The sequence below is a fragment of the Pollachius pollachius genome (genome assembly GCF_949987615.1).
Source record: "Pollachius pollachius genome assembly, chromosome: 9".
NCBI lineage: Eukaryota > Metazoa > Chordata > Actinopteri > Gadiformes > Gadidae > Pollachius > Pollachius pollachius.
In genome coordinates, this window is record NC_136942.1 from 24,882,123 (window position 1) to 24,904,219 (window position 22,097).

General features: G+C 47.3%; 1 protein-coding gene across 1 annotated transcript in view; it reads left to right on the plus strand.

Annotated features, from left to right (window-relative positions):
• Positions 1-9,997, plus strand: part of LOC307081032 (uncharacterized protein) — a 14,504-nt gene extending 4,507 nt beyond the window's left edge. Inside the window, exons 12-22 of the mRNA XM_079744042.1 lie at positions 159-1,986; positions 2,360-2,533; positions 3,282-3,455; positions 4,670-4,843; positions 5,601-5,774; positions 6,257-6,430; positions 6,913-7,086; positions 7,569-7,742; positions 8,209-8,382; positions 9,433-9,606; positions 9,783-9,997. Coding sequence (XP_079600168.1) covers positions 159-1,986; positions 2,360-2,533; positions 3,282-3,455; positions 4,670-4,843; positions 5,601-5,774; positions 6,257-6,430; positions 6,913-7,086; positions 7,569-7,742; positions 8,209-8,382; positions 9,433-9,606; positions 9,783-9,939 — 3,551 coding nt within the window. The 3' untranslated portion in view covers positions 9,940-9,997. The remainder of the gene's footprint in view (positions 1-158; positions 1,987-2,359; positions 2,534-3,281; positions 3,456-4,669; positions 4,844-5,600; positions 5,775-6,256; positions 6,431-6,912; positions 7,087-7,568; positions 7,743-8,208; positions 8,383-9,432; positions 9,607-9,782) is intronic.
• The last annotated feature ends 12,100 nt before the right edge of the window (positions 9,998-22,097 follow it).

The window sequence follows — 22,097 nt, forward strand, 5'->3', positions numbered from 1 at the left end:
TTGAATCTGTTACATGCAGTCCTTCACAACCAGCTTTTCCGACCACCAAGTAATGAAGCCACTAAATATCATGAAGTTGGTAATTTAACAGGAAATATTGACCTGGTTCCACTGATCACCATCCACTAACTGATGTCATCTGTTGTTTTCTCATTTAGGATCTGATGCTGTCGATTGGAAGCATCAAATCAAGTCTCATTTGAAGAAGAAGTTCAGGTATGTGTTTGAGGGAATCGCTAAAGCAGGAAAGCGAACAGATCTGAACAACTTCTACACAGAGATCTTCATCACAGAGAGAGGCAGTGGAGAGGTCAACAAGGAACATGAGGTCAGACTTATTGAAACAGCTTCCAGGAAACCAGCCAAGGAAGAAACACCAATCAGATGTGAAGACATCTTTAAACCCTTACCTCGAAACGATCAACCAATCAGGACAATAATGACAACTGGAGTGGCCGGCATTGGTAAAACCGTCTTAACACACAAGTTCATTCTGGACTGGGCTGAAGGGAAAACCAACCAGGACATACACTTCACATTTCTCCTCACTTTCAGAGAGCTGAATTTACTGAAAAGGAAAGAGTTTAGCTTGGTGGAACTTCTTCATCAGCTCTTTAGTGAGACCAAAGAAGCAGGAATCTGCAGATTCGACCGGTTCCAAGTTGTCTTCATCTTGGATGGTCTGGATGAGTGTCGACTTCCTCTGGACTTCCAGAACAACCCGATATGGAATGATGTCACAAAGTCCACCTCGGTGGACGTGCTGCTGACAAACCTCATCAGGGGCGACCTGCTTCCCTCTGCTCGCATTTGGATAACCACACGCCCTGCGGCAGCCAATCAGATCCCTGCTGAGTGTGTTGACATGGTGACAGAGGTGAGGGGGTTCTCCGACCAACAGAAGGAGGAGTACTTCAGGAAGAGATTCCGAGAGGAGACGCTGGCCACCACAATCATCTCCCACGTCAAGAAATCAAGAAGCCTCCACATCATGTGTCACATCCCAGTCTTCTGTTGGATCACTGCTTCAGTTCTGGAAGACATCTTCAAAAAATCCCAGATCGAAGAGATGCCCAAGACCGTGACTCAGATGTACAGCCACTTCCTGAGGGTTCAGTCCATACAGGGGGACAGGAAGTACCATGGGAGGGCTGAAACAGATCCGGACTGGAGTTTAGAGAGCAGGGAGATCATTGTTTCTCTTGGAAAACTTGCTTTTAACCAGCTGGAGAAAGGGAACCTGATCTTCTACGAGGCAGATATGGCAGAGTGTGACATCAATATCAGAGCAGCCTCAGTGTACTCAGGAGTGTTCACCCAGATCTTTAAAGAGGAGTGTGGGCTGTACCAGGACAAGGTGTTCTGCTTTGTCCATCTGAGCATCCAGGAGTTTCTGGCTGCCCTTTATGTCTTTCTGTCCTTCATCGATACTGGTGTCAATCTGCTCTCAGAAGAACCACCAACCTCCAGGAAAGATAAACTCCTCTTCTACCAGAGTGCTGTGGACAAGGCCTTACAGAGTGAGAACGGACACCTGGACTTGTTCCTCCGCTTCCTCCTGGGCCTCTCTGTGGAGACCAATCAGATTGTCCTACGCGGTCTGCTGGGACAGAAAAAAAGATCACTGTCCACTCAGATTAAAACAGGTCTGTTGCGACTGACAGGAAGCAGCTCAAAGACCAATAAGGGAACAGTGTCTTACATCAAGGAGAAGATAAAAGGAGACCTATCTCCAGAGAGAAGCATCAATCTGTTCCACTGTCTGAATGAGCTGAACGACTGTTCTCTAGTGAAGGAGATCCAACAGTACCTGACATCAGGAAGTCTCTCCGGAGAATCTCTCTCCCCTGCTCAGTGGTCAGCTCTGGTCTTCATCTTACTGACATCAGAAGAGGAGCTGGACGTGTTTGACCTGAAAAAATACTCTGCTTCAGAAGATGGTCTTCTCAGGCTGCTGCCAGTCGTCAAAGCCTCCAAAATATCTCTGTAGGTTCACTAATAACATGTATTACAATACACACTACACAATATAAATACAACTGGAATATAAGGTTAAAATAATATGAAAAAGATTTCTGTAGGTTCATTACAACATGTATTACTATTCTGCTCATCACAGAATAAACATACTAGTAATAATAATATACAAAACATCTCTGTAGGTGTCCTATTAACGTGTAATGTATTATAGTATACATAAGAGAATATTCAGAAAAATAGAATATAGGAGTATTCATTTATTCATCTAATTATTTCGTTTTTTTGTTAAACTAATAACATTCCTTCATTATTGAATAACTTAAAGATGTATGTTATTTTAATCACAGTTCCTGACATGTTCTCTTTATTTTGGGTAAAGGCTGAAGGGCTGTCATCTGTCAGAGAGATGCTGTGAAGCTCTGGCCTTAGTTCTCAGCTCCAACTCCTCTAGTCTGAGAGAGCTGGACCTGAGTACCAATGATCTGCAGGATTCAGGAGTGAAGCTGCTCTCTGCTGGACTGGGGAGTCCACACTGTACACTGGAAACTCTCAGGTCCGTTTTACCCAATGGTTAAACAGTTACACCACAAGGTGCAATATCAGAAGACATTTAACAGATTTACCTCCATAAAAGTGCATACATAAAGTGAAGCAGCAAGCAACTGACATCCCTAAGCGCACAAATGCTTTCTTAGTTCTTGTGCTCGCAAGGTGTTTTCCTGATTGCTATGATATTTATTCTCCTCTAAACACAATATGCATAATATTTGAATAAAACTTCTAATTATACGCAAAGCAATGCTTTAGATGAACTAATAACATGTATTACAATACATTACATAATACTGCAACAAAAACTAATATTAATAAAAAAAATGATTTCCAAACACAGCAAAACAATTTTAAATGGACTGCATTAATATAGCTCTTTTCTAACCTTTGGCCACCCAAAGCGCTTTACAATATTGCCTCACATTCACGCACACATTCACACACCGACGGCAGAGTCAGCCATGCAAGGTGACAGCCAGCTCGTCGGTAGCAGTTAAGGTCAGGTGCCTTGCTCAAGCACACCTCAACACTCAGCTAGGAGGAGAGGGGATTGAACCAGCAACCTCCAGGTTACCAGCCAACCCGCTATTCCCTCCTGAGCTACTGCCGCCTCTTCACAACAAATTTCATATAGTTATACATTTTACACCCAATATTGAATAACCACAATTTCTTCATTATGTAATAAGTTGAAGATGTAAGTTATTTTAATCACAGTTCCTAACCTGTTCTCTTTATTTTGTGTGAAGGCTGAAGGGCTGTGATCTGTCAGAGAGATGCTGTGAAGCTCTGGCCTCAGTTCTCAGCTCCAACTCCTCTAGTCTGAGAGAGCTGGACCTGAGTACCAATGATCTGCAGGATTCAGGAGTGAAGCTTCTCTCTGCTGGACTGGGGAGTCCACACTGTACACTGGAAACCCTCAGGTCAGTTTTACCCAATGGTTAAACAGATACACCACAAGGTGCAATATCAGAAGACATTTAACAGATTTACATCCATAAAAGTGTGCACGTAAAGTTAAGCAGCACGAAACTGACATCCCCAAGCGCACAAATGCTGTCTAAAGGTACGGCCACACTGAACGCTTCATGCTCGTTAAAGGCGTAGAAAATCCGCATTTTTGCATTGGGAACCATTGGTTTTTGGGGCGTAGATGCGTTACACGTGCTAAAAGTATCGCTTTAGGCGTGTTAGACGCGTTTTACGCACCTAAATAACGCGCCCAGCGCACCTACGTGCCCAACGCACCTATGTGCGGAGTTCAAAAAATTGAACTTTTTACGCTCCTACGCGTGACGCTTAGCCGCGATAGCCAATCAGCGTTGAGCTTGACCCGACGTCACTGGCAGAGTGACGGAGGACAGGTGCTCCGCAGCTGATATGGAGCGCCTGTAGTTGGTGTGCTGACGGGAGATCCTGGCACCAACCCGGGCTAGCAGGTCATCGAACATGGCCCCAGTCAACCCAAAATACCGCTGGAACCGGCCGTCATCCAGGCGGAGTTCCTGGAGGAGGTGGTGAAACTCACCCAGCTGTGAGCGCCTACGGAGGATGTCATGCACCCAAACACGACGGCGTTTGGGTTTCCTACTCTCCTCGAACTCCCGCAACAAATACAGCGCAGCGATGGTGGTGATCTCAGCCATGTTTGTGGAGCAAATGAAAAGTAGCGGGGTAAAATAAGTTTTGGGCCGGCTCATCTAGCTCCGTAGGCGCGTTGAACCATTTCTGTGACACACAATGATGAAGCGGCAGGTTATGCCTAATCAAACTCGCGTAACGCGTTCAGTGTGGCCGTACCTTTAGTTCTCGTGCTCGCAAGGTGTTTTCCTGATCGCTATGATGTTGATTCTCCTCCCAACACACTATACATAATATTGGAATAAAACTTCTAATTATCTACAAAACATCGCTTTAGATTAACTGATAACATTACAATACATAATATACATAATACAACAACAAAAAGTAATATTAATATACAAAACGACTTTTCAAACGCTGCAAAACAACTATCTTATTGTTATACATTTTACACCCAATTTGAATAACCACAATTTCTTCATTATGTAATAAGTTGAAGATGTAAGTTATTTTAATCACAGTTCCTAACCTGTCCTCTTTATTTTGTGTGAAGGCTGAAGGGCTGTGATCTGTCAGAGAGATGCTGTGAAGCTCTGGCCTCAGTTCTCAGCTCCAACTCCTCTAGTCTGAGAGAGCTGGACCTGAGTACCAATGATCTGCAGGATTCAGGAGTGAAGCTGCTCTCTGCTGGACTGGGGAGTCCACACTGTACACTGGAAACTCTCAGGTCAGTTTTAGCCAATGGTCAAACAGTTACACCACAAGGTTCAATATCAGAAGGGATTTAACAGATTTACATCCATAAAAGTGCACACATAAAGTGAAGCAGCAAGCAACTGACATCCCTAAGCACACAAATAATGTCTTAGTTCTCGTGCTCGCAAAGTGTTTTCCTGATCGCTATGATATTTATTCTCCTCAAAACACAATATACATAATGTTGGAATAAAACTTCTAATTATATACATGACATCGCTTTAGATGAACTAATAAAATGTATTACAATAATATACATACAACTGCAACAAAAAGTAATATTAATATACAAAAATGGTTTTCAAACATTGCAAAAGAAATGTACTGCATTTAAGTAGCGCTTTTCTAACGATTGGCCACCCAAAGCGCTTTACAATATTGCCACGCACACCCACGCACAGGCACACACATGCTCACACACGCACACACCGACCGCAGAGTCAGCCCTGCAAGGCGACAGCCAGCTCGTGGGGAGCAGTTAGGGTCAGGTGCCTTGCTCAAGCACACCTCAACACTCAGCTAGGAGGAGAGGGGATTGAACCAGCAACCTCCAGGTTACCAGCCAACCGGCTATACCTCCTGAGCTACTGCCGCCTCTTCACAACAACTTTCATATAGTAATACATTTTAGACCAAATATTTAATAACTACAATTTCTTTATTATGTAATAAGTTGAAGATGTAAGTTATTTTAATCACAGTTCCTAACCTCTTTATTTTGTGTGAAGGCTGAAGGGCTGTGATCTGTCAGAGAGATGCTGTGAAGCTCTGGCCTCAGTTCTCAGCTCCAACTCCTCTAGTCTGAGAGAGCTGGACCTGAGTACCAATCGGCTGAAGGATTCAGGAGTGAAGCTGCTCTCTGCTGGACTGGGGAGTCCACACTGTACACTGGAAACTCTCAGGTGAGTTTTACCCAATCGTCAAACAGTTACACAACAAGGTTCAATATCGGAAGGGATTTAACAGATTAACATCCATAAAAGTGTGCACGTAAAGTGAAGCAGCATGCAACTGACACCCCCAAGCGCACAAATAATGTCTTAGTTCTTGTGCTCGCAAAGTGTTTTCCTGATCGCTATGATGTTTAATCTCCTCACAACACAATATACATAATATGGGAATAAAACTTCTAATTACATACAAAATATCGCTTTAGATGAACTGATAACATGTATTACAATACAATGTATAATATACATAATATTGTAACTAAAAGTAATATTAATATACAAAACGACTTTTCAAACACTGCAAAACAACTATCTTATTGTTATACATTTTACACCTAATTTGAATAACCACAATTTCTTCATTTGGTAATAAGTTGGAGATGTATGTTATTTTATTCACAGTTCCTAACCTGTCCTCTTTATTTTGTGTGAAGGCTGAAGGGCTGTGATATGTCAGAGAGATGCTGTGAAGCTCTGGCCTCAGTTCTCAGCTCCAACTCCTCTAGTCTGAGAGAGCTGGACCTGAGTACCAATGATCTGCAGGATTCAGGAGTGAAGCTGCTCTCTGCTGGACTGGGGAGTCCACACTGTACACTGGAAACTCTCAGGTCAGTTTTACCCAATGGTCAAACAGTTACACCACAAGGTTCAATATCAGAAGACATTTAACAGGTTTACAACCATAAAAGTGTGCACGTAAAGTGAAGCAGCACACAACTGACATCCCCAAGCGCACAAATGATGTCTTAGTTCTCGTGCTCGCAAAGTGTTTTCCTGATCGCTATGATGTTTATTGTCCTCACAACACAATATAGATAATATAGGAATAAAACTTCTAATTACATACAAAATATCGCTTTAGGTTAACTGATAACATGTATTACAATACAATGCATAATATACATAATATTGTAACTAAAAGTAATATTAATATACAAAACGACTTTTTAAACACTGCAAAACAACTATCTTATTGTTATACATTTTACACCTAATTTGAATAACCACAATTTCTTCATTTGGTAATAAGTTGGAGATGTATGTTATTTTATTCACAGTTCCTAACCTGTCCTCTTTATTTTGTGTGAAGGCTGGAGGGCTGTGATATGTCAGAGAGATGCTGTGAAGCTCTGGCCTCAGTTCTCAGCTCCAACTCCTCTAGTCTGAGAGAGCTGGACCTGAGTACCAATGATCTGCAGGATTCAGGAGTGAAGCTGCTCTCTGCTGGACTGGGGAGTCCACACTGTACACTGGAAACTCTCAGGTCAGTTTTACCCAATCGTCAAACAGTTACACCACAAGGTTCAATATCAGAAGACATTTAACAGACTTACAACCATAAAAGTGTGCACGTAAAGTGAAGCAGCACGCAACTGACATCCCCAAGCGCACAAATGATGTCTTAGTTCTCGTGCTCGCAAAGTGTTTTCCTGATCGCTATGATGTTTATTGTCCTCACAACACAATATAGATAATATAGGAATAAAACTTCTAATTACATACAAAATATCGCTTTAGGTTAACTGATAACATGTATTACAATACAATGCATAATATACACAATATTGTAACTAAAAGTAATATTAATATACAAAACGACTTTTTAAACACTGCAAAACAACTATCTTATTGTTATGCATTTTTCACCCAATTTGAATAACCACAATTTCTTCATTATGTAATAAGTTGAAGATGTATTTTATTTTAATCACAGTTCCTAACCTGTTCTCTTTATTTTGTGTGAAGGCTTAAGGCCTGTGATCTGTCAGAGAGATGCTGTGAAGCTCTGGCCTCAGTTCTCAGCTCCAACTCCTCTAGTCTGAGAGAGCTGGACCTGAGTACCAATGATCTGCAGGATTCAGGAGTGAAGCTGCTCTCTGCTGGACTGGGGAGTCCACACTGTACACTGGAAACTCTCAGGTCCGTTTTACCCAATGGTCAAACAGTTACACCACAAGGTTCAATATCAGAAGAAATTTAACAGATTTACAACCATAAAATTGCACACATAATGTGAAGCAGCACGAAACTGACAACGCCAAGCGCACAAATGCTGTCTTTCGTGCTAGCAAAGTGTTTTCCTGAACGCTGTGATGTTTATTCTCCTCACAACTCAATATACATAATATTGGAGTAAAACTTCTAATTATATACAAAACATTGCTTTAGATTAACTGATAACATTGCAATACATAATATACATAATACTGCAACAAAAAGTAATTTTAATATACAAACGACTTTTCAAATGCTGCAAAACAACTATCTTATTGTTATACATTTTACACCCAATTTGAAAACCACAATTTCTTCATTATGTAATCAGTTGAAGATGTATGGTATTTTAATCACAGTTCCTAACCTGTTCTCTTTATTTTGTGTGAAGGCTGAAGGGCTGTGATCTGTCAGAGAGATACTGTGAAGCTCTGGCCTCAGTTCTCAGCTCCAACTCCTCTAGTCTGAGAGAGCTGGACCTGAGTACCAATGATCTGCAGGATTCAGGAGTGAAGCTGCTCTCTGCTGGACTGGGGAGTCCACACTGTACACTGGAAACTCTCAGGTCAGTTTTCAGCCTCTTCAAACTGGGTCTTGGGGTTGTTTAATATGTAAGGGATGGTCCACGACTAGTTGGACCGTTATCGAAAAGAACATACAAGACGGTATGCATGTTATATGTTATGTAGCTCTGGCCAGCTGATGTGAGGGTTAGGGGTTGACCTGTTAACTACTAGTATGTTATGTTTGTTATATGTTACGTAGCTCTGGTCAGCTGATGTGAGGGTTAGGGGTTGACCTGTTAACTAATAGTATGTTATGTTTGTTATATGTTATGTAAGTCTGGACCTCTGATGTGAGGGTTAGGGGTTGACCTGTTAACTACTAGTATGTTATGTATGTTATATGTTATGTAGCTCTGGCCAGCTGATGTGAGGGTTAGGGGTTGACCTGTTAACTACTAGTATGTTATGTATGTTATATGTTATGTAACTCTGGTCAGCAGATGTGAGCTGAGGAGTTGTCATTAGTGTAGACATGGGGATGAGGCTTTAGCTGTGCTGTGATCTAAATATAATGTACACCTCACCATAGAACATCACTGGCCGTGGTAAAGTGAATCATATTGAACATTAAAGATGGACTTTATTAACTTCACATTAGTTTGGTGTAGTGCTGCTCATGTCCGATGCCTTTCTGTTGCTCTTTTGCCTGCTGACAAAACTCTCCCTTTTTCTACACAATGTTAGAACCTGTGAAGAAACGGTCTCAGTGTACCAAACACAGCGGACTTCTCCTGACTCTAACCAAACAATATCTCATTGAGTTGTAGCTATTGAGAAAGGAGCATTTGTTTATGATCCTGTTTCACATCCAAGTGAAGGAAGTTCTGATGTCTGTGATGATGTCATCTCCCAACTTCCTCTTCCTGTTCTCCTTGTCCTCCAAATGGAATGAATACACTTTATAAATGTGGTTACTTTAGTATGAACTGCTCTCAACCAGAATAAATATAATAAAGTGTGTGTGTGTGTGTGTGTGTGTGTGTGTGTGTGTGTGTGTGTGTGTGTGTGTGTGTGTGTGTGTGTGTGTGTGTGTGTGTGTGTGTGTCTAGCTTGTCTGGCTGCCTGGTCACACAGGAAGGCTGTGCTTCTCTGGCCTCAGCTCTGAGCTCCAACCCCTCCCATCTGAGAGAGCTGGACCTGAGCTACAATCACCCAGGAGACTCTGGAGCTGCGCTGCTCTCTGCTGGACTGGAGGATCCACGCTGGAGACTGGACACTCTCAGGTATGGAGAGGACAGCTCACCACTCAGGGACAATGTCTCCTACGAGGATTCAAGCCGCTGCTAGATGAAGTGGTTTGAAGAGGCAGCTGTCACTGATGTTGTGTAGAACGTGATGAGACGGCCGATGATGAAGGTGAATGTTTCAACATGCTGCTCTCACTTTGTTTCCCCCCCAGTGTGGAGCACGGTGGAGTGTGGAGGCTGAAACCAGCTCTAAAGAAGTGTAAGTGTCTGTTTGATTCATCACATCACACACTCACTACTGAGATGGAAAGTCCATCCACACAGCAGGAAGTGAGATCAGATCCTACTGGGAATGAGGATGATGGCTGACATCATGTATCTTCCATATATTAATACTGTCCAATCATCATGAAGATAACATCTGGGCTCGGGGGAGGGGGGGGGAGATGGGGCTGAGGGTCCACACACACACACACACACACACACACACACACACACACACACACACACACAAAGGGTGCTGAGGGGAGGGTCTGGGCTCGGGGGAGGGGGGGGGGGGTGAAGGCGGAGTCTGAAGCAATAGCGTTACTATAACATCACATGACCCCCCCCCCTCACATGTCATGTTCAGGAGAACAGTACCAGTGATGATGATGAGGATGAAGAGCGGTTCAGCAGCTCATCATGTCTGGTTCTCCCTCAGATGCCTGTGAACTCACCCTGGACCCCAACACGGCCCACAGAGACCTCTCTCTGTCTGAGGACAACAGGAAGGTGACGCTGGTTGGAGAGGACCAGTCGTATCCGGATCACCCAGAGAGATTTGACTCCCAGCCCCAGGTGTTGGGGAGAGAGGCTCTGACTGGCCGCTGTTACTGGGAGGTAGAGTGGGAAGGATGGGTTGTTATAGGAGTGACATACAGAGGAATCACAAGGAGAGGAGGGGGTGGTGACAGCAGGCTTGGACTGAACAACAAGTCCTGGAGTCTTGATTGTTCTGATGATCGTTACTCTGTCCGGTACAACGGTAGGAGAACAGCCCTCCCTCTCCCCCCCGCTGGCTCCACCACAGTAGGAGTGTATCTGGACCGGCCTGCTGGCTCTCTGTCCTTCTACAGAGTGTCCCCAGGTGGAGGAGGGTCCTCAGACACACTGACACACCTCCACACCTTCTGGTCCTCCTTCACCCAGGAGGACCTCCTCCCTGGGGTCTGGGTATGGGGGGGGGGGGGGGTCCTCAGCGTCTCTGTATCAGTTGTAGACACGCGCACGCACGCACACACACACACACACACACGAAGGGTGCTGGGTAGGGTCCTCGGGGGTCGGCGGGGCCTCAGTGTCTCTGAGTGGGAGTTGGGGGGGGGGGGCTAAGGGGGAGGGAGGGTGAGGGTGTAGACACACACACACACACACACACACACACACACACACACACACACACACACACACACACACACACACACACACACACACACACACAGTGGGGTTCTGAGGGTCCCTGTGTTCTGGGTTAGGGGCCTCAGTGTCTCTGTGTCAGTTATAGTCTCTCTCTCTCTCTCTCTCTCTCAACACTCTCATATATTAACACACACGCGTGCACATACATAACACTTAATGCAGTACATGTATGTATGCATTACATAATGCATACATGACACAACCATGCGCCCACACACACACACACATGAAGGGTGTGTGAGGGGGGCTTGGGGAGGGGGGGGAGGGTGAGACACCCGATTACCAACTGGTCTCGCTCACTTCTCTCCTGTTGAAACTCAACTGGCAGAACCCTTGAGTCATGTGTGAGAGCATAGAAGAGGCCTCAGGTGAGCTCTGCTGTGTTGGAGATGAGCTGCTCTGGCCTGATCAGGATGGAGGTGGGATACAGACTGATTTACATGTGTGGGATGGCTCAGCGGGTTGGGTGGCTCTATGTTTTCTCAGATAGTCCAAATGGCTCTGCCGTTTGTCCTTTCCGTTATTATGCTCTATGTGGTCATCGAGTTATCTCCCTGTGTGTTTCACCGGATGACCGACCCCCCAACCGACCCCCCCGGGGACTGACCCGATCTTGTTGCCCCCCCTCAGGGTAGCTGTGTTAGAGAGCCCACCCCGTCCCAAGGTCTGGTGCCCCAAACTCCCCAACGTTTCTAAGGCTGAGCCTTCCTCTGGGCCCTTTAATGTTGTTAGACTAACAGAACCACTTTTCTGCTGGGGACAGAGAGAGCTGTCAGAGAAAGGTGGAGCTTCACCGCCCAGCAGAGGGAGGTGTCTGGACAGTCCATTTCCTTTATTTTACAATTTAAAATCTGTTTTGGTTTAATCATGAGTAACCTAATGAGTTTTTTATTTTTTAATTAGCCTACACCTGGTTTACTTGTGGTTGATGAGTATACTTTTTTATGTTTGCTATTGCCTTTTATGCTTCATTTTGTTGATTTAGATAATTGTTAATTTCTTACCAGTAGATCCACTGAATTGTCATTTTAAAGGGTGATCTTTAAACTACGTTTAATATGATGGAGAGGGAGGAATGTAGAATGTTGGTGTATTTTAATGCCTCTCTGTGTTCACATCTCTTAGTCTAGGACCAGGCCAGTGCCTCTCCTACTGTACGAGGTGTTATTTCCAACATTCCATTCCATCATTTGTGATGTCCCAACAAGGACGAACCAACCCGGTCGTCTGGGACATAGCCAGGGCCATATACCTTATCAAGGGAGACACTGTTATTTTGTTATTCACGCTTTCTTTCCTATAATACTGGCCTCAAACCTTTGGTTCGGTGAGAAGAGGGATCGACAGCCAAGGAGCACGTCTGGAGACTGTTCCTCACCTCCTACACTGAGACTATCCCACTTAAATCTGTACCTGTGCTGTATTACATACTCCAATAAACCTGCTATTCAACCCTCTGACCCAACCTGGCAAGTTGATTTGATTTCCACTTCAAGAATTACTACTACGAGGGAGAAATACACAACGCAGTCTTTACAAACAGTTTAGAAATGAGCAGAAATCGAACACATATAGATCTGTTTCACCTTCACCTCATTTATAATCTTTCTATTTTTTTTGGCCTAAGGGAAGCTTTTTTTGCAGTCAGTTCAGCTGAACATTTAACTGTATTACAGTAACAAATAAGTTACATTTTTGAACTTGTGCACTGATTTAATCATTAAATCCCCTGAAAAAACATTCTCTTACTGTAGTGTTTTTCATTTTACTTATCAGTGCAATTACTGTACTGTGAAATTTGCCAAAATTGGTAACATTGGTGTATTTTCAGAACTCCAACAATGTTGCAGTATCAACTATAGGTGTACAGCATGACTCTGTGACTCTGATTGTGAGTTTAGCCCATTGAAGCTCATTGGATAGACAAATATGCATTGTATCCTATCGAGATACAATTGTGTCAATGCAATATTGATGTGATATATTCACAGTATTGTATTAAAATATGGCAAGAATATTTATACTGTATGTACCACATAATTGCAACTTTAAAAAATACGTTTTTTCTAAACAATTGTATACATTTGAATATGTAACATGGCCTCATAAAGTCAAAACAAAGGTAAACATTATTTTGATGGAAGTGTTTTAAATGTATCACACAAGTGTTTAATTGATGCTCTCTAATAGATATTCATATGATCATTGTGTTTCTCGTTTTGGTGGAAAAAAATCTGTTTTGAGATGAGAAAACATGGTATTGAGTGCTGTGGTTCATTTTGAAAGAGATTTGTGGAGTTTTGACAAAATGGTAAACTCTTTTCAGATTTGTCCTCAGCGTTTTGAGAAATTGAGCTGTATTTTCAGAAAACGTGTTTAAACAATTGAGAAAAACTGTCAGAAAAGCTTCCTGCTTGTTCAGAACACCGCTGACAGACTCCTAGAGCCCTATTTTAGCGGTTTGAAACGCAAGTGAGAAGCGCAAAACGGAAGTAGCTTTGTGGGCGGGGCTCTGCCTCTGTTGCTATTATAATGGTGGATACATTAGTCTTGCGCCCGACGCAAATCTAAAAAGGGTTGCCCTGAAGTAGCCTAATTTCCCGTAGGTGTGGTTTGGGCGTAACGTGCAATAAACCAATGAGAGCGCCGTCTCCCATCCCCTTTAAGAGCCATGAGCACATTTTAACCTGATGAGTTGATATTTTCCCCTCTACCTGCTCTGACCCGGTCTCTCTCTCTCTCTCTCTCTCTCTCTCTCTCATCCTCCCAGCTGGAGCAGGATGAATGGGGGCCCTGACTTTGGCCCCGCCTCCTTCGTGCCCTCCTGGGGCGCCGTGGTAACGGGGGCGTGTCACTTCCTGTTCACCTTCAACGTAAACCAATCATCACCAAGGAGCAGGAGGACTGCACCGGGCTGGACCTCAGGGAGCTGGGGAGACCCCCCAGGACCAGGACCAGATACAGGGGGGTTAGATAGTCTTCATCTGGGGGGGGGGAGGTACCAGGACCAGATACAGGGGGGTTAGATAGTCTTCATCTGGGGGGGGGATGTACAAGGACCAGATACAGGGGGGTTAGATAGTCTTCATCTGGGGGTTAGGGCCCCCTTGGGGTCCGCCCCGGGGCGTGTGTGCGGTGGGAGCCCCCCTGACCCCCCCCAGAAGTTGCAGGCTCTGGGCTGGTACCTGGAGGAGCCCCAGCTGGCCCAGGTCTCCACCAACCTGCTGGACTACCAGGTCACAGCCCTCCACCCCGTCTACGAGGCCGTCTGCGGCCGCGCTCAGGTCAGGGCTCCTCCTGGGGCTGTGCTGCCATGTTCCAGTACTGGGAGTACTGCACAGCGTCACTGCATTGTGTAGTCCAGTGTTCTGTACTGGACGGCCTCACCTTAGCAAGCCAACTGAAACCACTGTAGATAGAAAACGTATTCTTTCCTCTTCATGTTCCCCTTCCTGTCTTCCTCCCAATTTACTTCCTGTCTTCCTCCCAATGTACTTCCTGTCCTTCTCCCCATGTACTTCCTGTCCTCCTCCCCATGCACTTCCTGTCCTCCTCCCACCCCAGAGGGAGACCACGCCCACCTCAGAGAGGAGGCCAAGCCCACCTCAGAGGAAGGCCCCGCCCATCTTTGAGCTGCTGGGCCATCGGACGTCACAGACTTTTGGTCGACCAATCATGTTGCCGGGGGCGGGATCTGTATGAGTGGCATGGAACTGGAAACCAGCGGAGAGGCAGAACCAGTCCCAGTATGAGAGCACTTAACCAACCCTACTGAATGACTCTATGGAGACCTGACCTGATGACTAGTGGCTAACTAGCTGTAGCTAACTGGCTGTGGCTAACTGGCTGTGGCTAACTAGCAGTTGCTAACTGGCTGTGGCTAACTAGCTGTGCCTAACTAGCTGTCTCTCTCTGCAGGTCATCAGTAAACAAGGACTGGACTCTCTGGGACTGTCCAACCCCAAGGAGAGAGTCATTGAGTAGGTTATAGTGCGCACACACACACACACACCACACACACACAGGCACATAGACACACACACACACACTCACATAGACACACACACATACACAGTGTGGCATCCCGCCCCTTAAACCTCGGCCCGGGCGGGTCCGAGAATCAGTGGTGGACGGGGTATACCGCCGCCACCTACCAACCGGTGACAGAGAGCACCACGTCTCTCCCCCCAATCAGCGAGATGGGGAACACCTGGCCGCAGGGAGGAGAAAGCCCCGGAGCCATCTTAAAAAGGACCACAGAGCGGGAGACGGGAGAAGAGCGACACAAAGGGATTACTCGACACGCTCGCGGACTAGAGGCTCACGGAGACCCTAGATCGAGTACCTGTATTTCTGATTATTGTTGAATAAATGCAGAGTGCGGCTTAACCCTTGTTCAACGTGTGATTCGTACCTGAAACCTGGCACATTGGGAAGCGGGCTACCACATATGGTGGAGAATGCAGGCAGTCTGAAGGACCCCACTACACCACCAGTCCGGCATGCAGAACCCGGACGGAACCGCGGCGACGGCCGCCCAGCAACAGCAGCGGGAGACCTCGGAGAGCATTGCCCTGCTCCGCGAGGCCGTACTGCGGCTCACCCAGCACGCCGTCCGCGCCGCCCCGACCGCTGCCCCTGCCAGCCGGCTCACCAAGCTGGGGCCCGACGACGACGTGGAGGAGTACCTGGAGGTCTTTGAGCGGACCGCCCAGAGGGAAAGCTGGCCAGAGGAGCAGTGGGCCCATATTGTGGCCCCGTTCCTCACCGGGCGCGCCCAGCAGGCGAGCCAGGACCTACCGGCGGAGACTGCCGGACAGTACCCGGCCCTCAAACAGGCGATCCTGGCGTACTACGGTCACTACCTCGCGGCTCGCGTGGAACGCGTCCATGACTGGCGATTCGACGTCCGGGGCGCCGTACGGACGCAGATCGCCCAGCACAGTCGACTGGTGAAGCGGTGGCTGGCAACAGGAGAAGGACCCAGCCCTATCGACAGGCTGATAATAGACAACACCCTTGTTCGGCTCCCGCCGGACGCCCTACGGGTGCTGGCACACCACCATCCCGACACAGTGGATGACCTGGTCCGACAGCTGGAGAACTGGCAGGTGGCCCAGCACCTGAGCGCCAGAACCGGAACACCCCACGACTCGTCAAGACCCGCCGAGACCAATGGGGACACACGACCGGGGCCCCGGCACCCTCCCCCGACCCGCCGAGCGGGATGCAGGAGAGTCGCGAGGGGAGGCGCTGCTACGAGTGCGGCCAGCCCAGCCATCTCGCCCGCTACTGCCCGGGAGACCGAGACACGTTGATGCCGTCGGCCTACGTGGACAAGGGGACGGGCCGACCCTGCGTGCTGGCGACCTGTTGGGCGCAGGGGACGTCCGGAAGCCTGACCATACCGGGGCGGGTTATGAATCGGGACACGCAGGCCCTTTTGGACACCGGCAGCGTGGTCACCCTCCTCCGCCCCAACTTGGCGGGCGGAAGGGAAGGGGAACCCGCCTGCGTGCACGGGTATACCCGAACTTACGAAACCTGCCACGTGGTCGTCCGGACCCCACATGGGGTGTTCACGGCTCGGGCGGGGATCGTACCCCACCTCCTGGTGCCGCTACTGATCAGAAGGGACTGCCCGATCTTCCACCGGCTGTGGGACCCGGCGCGAGAAATCCGGAGCCGGAGAGAACCTCCCCTCGGAGGGGCGAGGGGAGCTCGGCAGGCCTACGGGGCCACCAGGCTCCCATCATCCCCCGGAGAGCTGACGGCGGAGGACCAGGAGTCCGAGGGGAACGGACCCTCCCCACCGGGGTCCCCGCTCCACACGGGAAGAGGACCCGTCCGGACCGGGTCACCGGAACCTTCCCCCGACACCCCGGAAACCCTCACGGCACCCGAGCAGCTAGATCCCCCGGAGGAGCCGGAGAGTTCCCCCCTCACCGAGTTCTCGGACTTCTTGCCGGGGAGGGGGGAAGGCTTGGCCCGACTGGCCAGTTTGCCACCGCCCAGCTCCAAGACGAGGCCATGAAACATGCCTGGAGGCACGTATTGGTCCACGACGGACAGACCCGAGACTCGGTGAGTCACCTCCCGCACCCACACTTCAGCACAAAGAGGGAGCAGTTAGTGGTGCCCCACACATACGTCAGCAAGGTGCTGTTCATGGCCCACACCCACCTCCTCGGAGCCCATCTGGGCATGGACAAGACCCGGGAACGGATCCTCGCGAGATTCTATTGGCCGGGGGTAAAGAGGGATGTCGAGCGTCACTGTCAGGGGTGTCCCGAGTGCCAGAGGGTAGCGCCTCGGGCCACAGTCAGAAACCCCCTTATCTCCATGCCGATCATAGAAACTCCCTTCGAACGAATAACACTGGACATTGTGGGGCCCCTTCCCAAGACCAGCTGGGGACACGATACATCCTGGTACTGGTGGACTACGCCACCCGGTACCCCGAGGCGCTACCCCTGCGCCAGGCACCGCGGAGGCGGTCGCCCGGGAGCTAATGCTACTGTTTAGTCGGGTAGGGATAGCCAAGGAGGTGTTAACGGATCAGGGCTCCTGCTTCATGTCCTGTGTAATGAAAGAATTACTCAGACTCCTGCAGGTAAAGCAGCTTCGGACCTCAGTCTGCCATCCCCAGACGGATTGCCTGGTGGAGCGGTTCAACAAGACCCTGAAGCAGATGCTCAAAAAGGCCATGGACCTGGACGGTAAGAACTGGGACCAGCTGTTACCACACATATTGTTTGCCGTATGGGAGGTCCCCCAGGCGTCCACCAGATTCTCCCCCTTCGAGCTGCTGTACGGACGAAGGCCCCGCGGCATCCTGGAAATAGCCAAGGAGGCATGGGAGAGCCAGCCATCCCCCCACCGCACCACCCTGGACCATGTGGAACAGGTGAGGGACCGCATGGCCCAGGTGTGGCCCATCGTCCAGGTACACCTCCGGCAAGCCCAGCAGGCCCAGGCGAGGGTCTACAACCGGGGAGCCCAGCTGCGAACCTTCCAGCCTGGGGACCTGGTCCTGGTCCTGGTCCCCACGGCGGAATGTAGGTTCCTTGCGAAGTGGCAGGGGCCCCATGAGGTGGTTCAACGTGTGGGGGAGGTAAACTACCGGGTTAGACAACCAGGGAGGCGAAAGCCTACCCAAATATACCACATTAACATTTTGAAGCAGTGGAGGGGGGGGGGGTGGACCCCTGACCCTGCTCCCCTGGCGCTGGCGGCCCGACGCGAGATCCCGGAGGTCCCGGTGGGAGAGGACCTCAGCCCGGCCCAGAAGCAAGACCTCGACGAGGTCGTCATGCAGCACCGGGACGTGTTTTCCGAGCTGCCATGGAGGACCACGATCGCCCACCATGATATCCGGACGGCGCCGGGAGTGAAGGTGAGAGTCCACCCCTATAGGATCCCGGAGGCCCGGAGGGAGGCCATACAGGCCAAGGTACGCCGGATGCTGCAGCTCGGGGTCATCGAGGAGTCGTACAGTGCCTCGTCCACCGCGGTAGTCCTCATACCAAAACCAGATGGGACCTATAACTTCTGTAATGACTTCCGGAGGCTGAACGAGGCGTCCGACTTCGATGCCTACCCCATGCCCCGCGTCGACGAGCTAATCGAACGCCTTGGTCCGGCCCGTTATCTCACGACCCTGGACCTGACCAAGGGATATTGGCAGGTACCGTTGACCCGGGCGGCCCGGGAGAAGACGGCGTTCTCAACTCCAGGGGGCTTGTACCAGTACACCGTCCTCCCCTTCGGAGTACATGGCGCTCCGGCCACCTTCCAGCGCATGATGGACCAGCAGGAATGACATGGGGAAACAGCTCGAAACCCCAATGGACTAGAGGCTCTCGGAGACCCTAGATCGAGTACATGTGTTCTCCGTCTTGCTAATAAACGCTGTGTGTGGCTTAAACCCTGACTTCGCAGTGAGATCTATCCTTGACCACGACACAACGGGGAGCGGGTACCGGACACACACACACACACACACACACACACACACACACACACACACACACACACACACACAGACCACAGATAACAAGACTCAGGGTGTAGCGTCCTGTAGCTCTACGTATCTGGAGATGCAGCGGTGCAAGGGAGGAAATGAAGATCGGTGAGATCTATTCCAGTTTCCCCCAACAGAGCCATACAGCTGAACACAAACATGTTGCCCTGGCTTGTAAATATTTTACTTTAAATAAAATGAGCATGGACTGAATTGAGAATAGTATTGGTCTACAAGTGTCCATCACAGCTTGCACAACAGCAAAAGTGTGTGTGTGTGTGTGTGTGTGTGTGTGTGTGTGTGTGTGTGTGTGTGTGTGTGTGTGTGTATGTGTGTGTGTCAACATCAACTTTATAATGAGGCCTTGTCCCTCGGATAAATACATTTACCATTCTCTTGTCCAGGCAGAAAAGTGACTTTTCCAAGTAAAAATGTGTCATTTTACAATAGTCATAATTGTTCATGTTGTTTGCGAATGGAGAATGTAGAATTCAGACGAACAAACAGTTGCAATCATTCACACCATGTCAACCACATCACTAAAACAGCCATAACCCTCCTCTCATTCACACCACCTCTGAGCAATAACTGTTTAAATCCTCACTTCTTCTCAATAGACTGATTTCCATCTTTAAACTGTCCAGGATCTCCCATAGACCAGTCCCTCTTCATGGAGACACAGCTGGGTCCAGGGGAGTCTGCTCTCTCCTCCTGCTCTGGGCTTTAACGCAACACAACACAGCTGTTTATCAGACTAATGATGGAGTCATGAAATACATCCAAACAGTGTCAACATAGAAATGTTTCGGTAACACTTTACAATAAGGTACGCAAAAACGTGTGTAGTTACTGAGGAACAAATGAGTAACAACTGGGGCCCTAACTGGGGCCCTAAGTGACATTTATTCAGTAACTACTGAGGAGTTACTATAAAACATACTAGGGAATACTGTATTAATTAATCATCCTGTGAATTAGCAAACTGATCAATTTATTATGTATTTTTATTATGCAACTGTATTTTCCTTGGATATCACAATTAGTTGTTAAATTAACAGGGCACAGATGGGTTCATTGTCATATTTTAATAAAGACTAGAGTTTTCAGCCTCTAGTTGTAGTCAAACCCATAGCAATATTGTGGAAACCCCAGTCGATAATGTAAGAAATTCCTCCAGTAAGTTCATCAGGTCTTCTATGATCTCTTGGAGTTGGGGGAGGGGTTGATGTGGTGGGGACCTGATATGTCAGGTGAACACACTGTTCTTAAAACCTCCAGTAAGTTCATCAGGCCTTCGATGATCTCGTGGAGCCGGGTTAGGGTTGGGCTTGGGTGGGGGTGCAGTGGGTGTGGTGGGGACCTGATATGTCAGGTGAACACACAGTTCACACACAGTTATTCTAGATCTGACCAGTAGGGGTGCATTCCGAAAAATACATACACACACAGATACACACACACACACACCCTTAAAATCCGGTGAAACCTACCTGACGAGGACCTATATGGATTTTGAGGGGTACATTGCCAAGCATGTTAAAATTGTGTTTTCTTTCATTTGCAATGCTTGTGCCTCTGGGGACCTGGACTCAGGTCCTCACCGCACACGAGGTCCCCACGGGTTTGGTGTGCAATCAGGTTCATGTCCCCACCAAGTACACACACACACCCACACACAGACCACAGATAACAAGACTCAGGGTGTAGCGTCCTGTAGCTCTAGGTATCTGGAGACGCAGCGGTGCAAAGGAGGAAATGAAGATCTGAAGATAAAAAAGTTTCTTCATTACTATTACCTTATCAAAAAGGTTAATGAAGGTTTAAATAACCATTTTGTAAGCATAATAACACGTTTGAATTGAAAGGAACAGAAATATTCACTTGTCAAGTTTTTATGCGTGCAAAATGCTTTTCAGAGCGAGAGAAGCACTTTTTGACCAACAATGCGATTCTGACCTTACAATGTTGATATTGCTCAAAACTAATGGAATTCACTCCCAAATGGTGGTTTATGCTTAACTAACCCTTTTGTAAGCATAATAACACGTTTGCATTGAAAGGAACAGAAATATTCACTTTTCTAGTTTTTATGTGTGCAAAATGCTTTTCCGAGCGAGAGAAGCACTTTTTGACAAACAATGCGATTCTGACATTACAAGGTTGATATTGCTCAAAACGAATGGAATTCACTTCCAAATGGTGGTTTATGCTTAAATAACCCTTTTGTAAGCATAATAACATGTTTGCATTGAAAGGAACAGAAATATTCACTTTTCTTGTTTTTATGTGTGCAAAATGCTTTTCAGAGCGAGAGAAGCACTTTTTGACCATCAATGTGATTCTGACCTTACAATGTTGATATTGCTCAAAACTAATGGAATTCACTCCCAAATGGTGGTTTATGGTTAAATAACCCTTTTGTAAGCATAATAACACGTTTGCATTGAAAGGAACAGAAATATTCACTTTTCTAGTTTTTATGTGTGCAAAATGCTTTTCAGAGCGAGAGAAGCACTTTTTGACAAACAATGCGATTCTGACATTACAAGGTTGATATTGCTCAAAACGAATGGAATTCACTTCCAAATGGTGGTTTATGCTTAAATAACCCTTTTGTAAGCATAATAACATGTTTGCATTGAAAGGAACAGAAATATTCACTTTTCTAGTTTTTATGTGTGCAAAATGCTTTTCAGAGCGAGAGAAGCACTTTTTGACCATCAATGTGATTCTGACCATACAATGTTGATATTGCTCAAAACTAATGGGATTCACTCCCAAATGGTGGGTTATGGTTAAATAACCCTTTTGTAAGCATAATAACACGTTTGCATTGAAAGGAACAGAAATATTCACTTTTCTAGTTTTTATGTGTGCAAAATGCTTTTCAGGGCGAGAGAAGCACTTTTTGACAAACAATGCGATTCTGACATTACAAGGTTGATATTGCTCAAAACGAATGGAATTCACTTCCAAATGGTGGTTTATGCTTAAATAACCCTTTTGTAAGCATAATAACATGTTTCCATTGAAAGGAACAGAA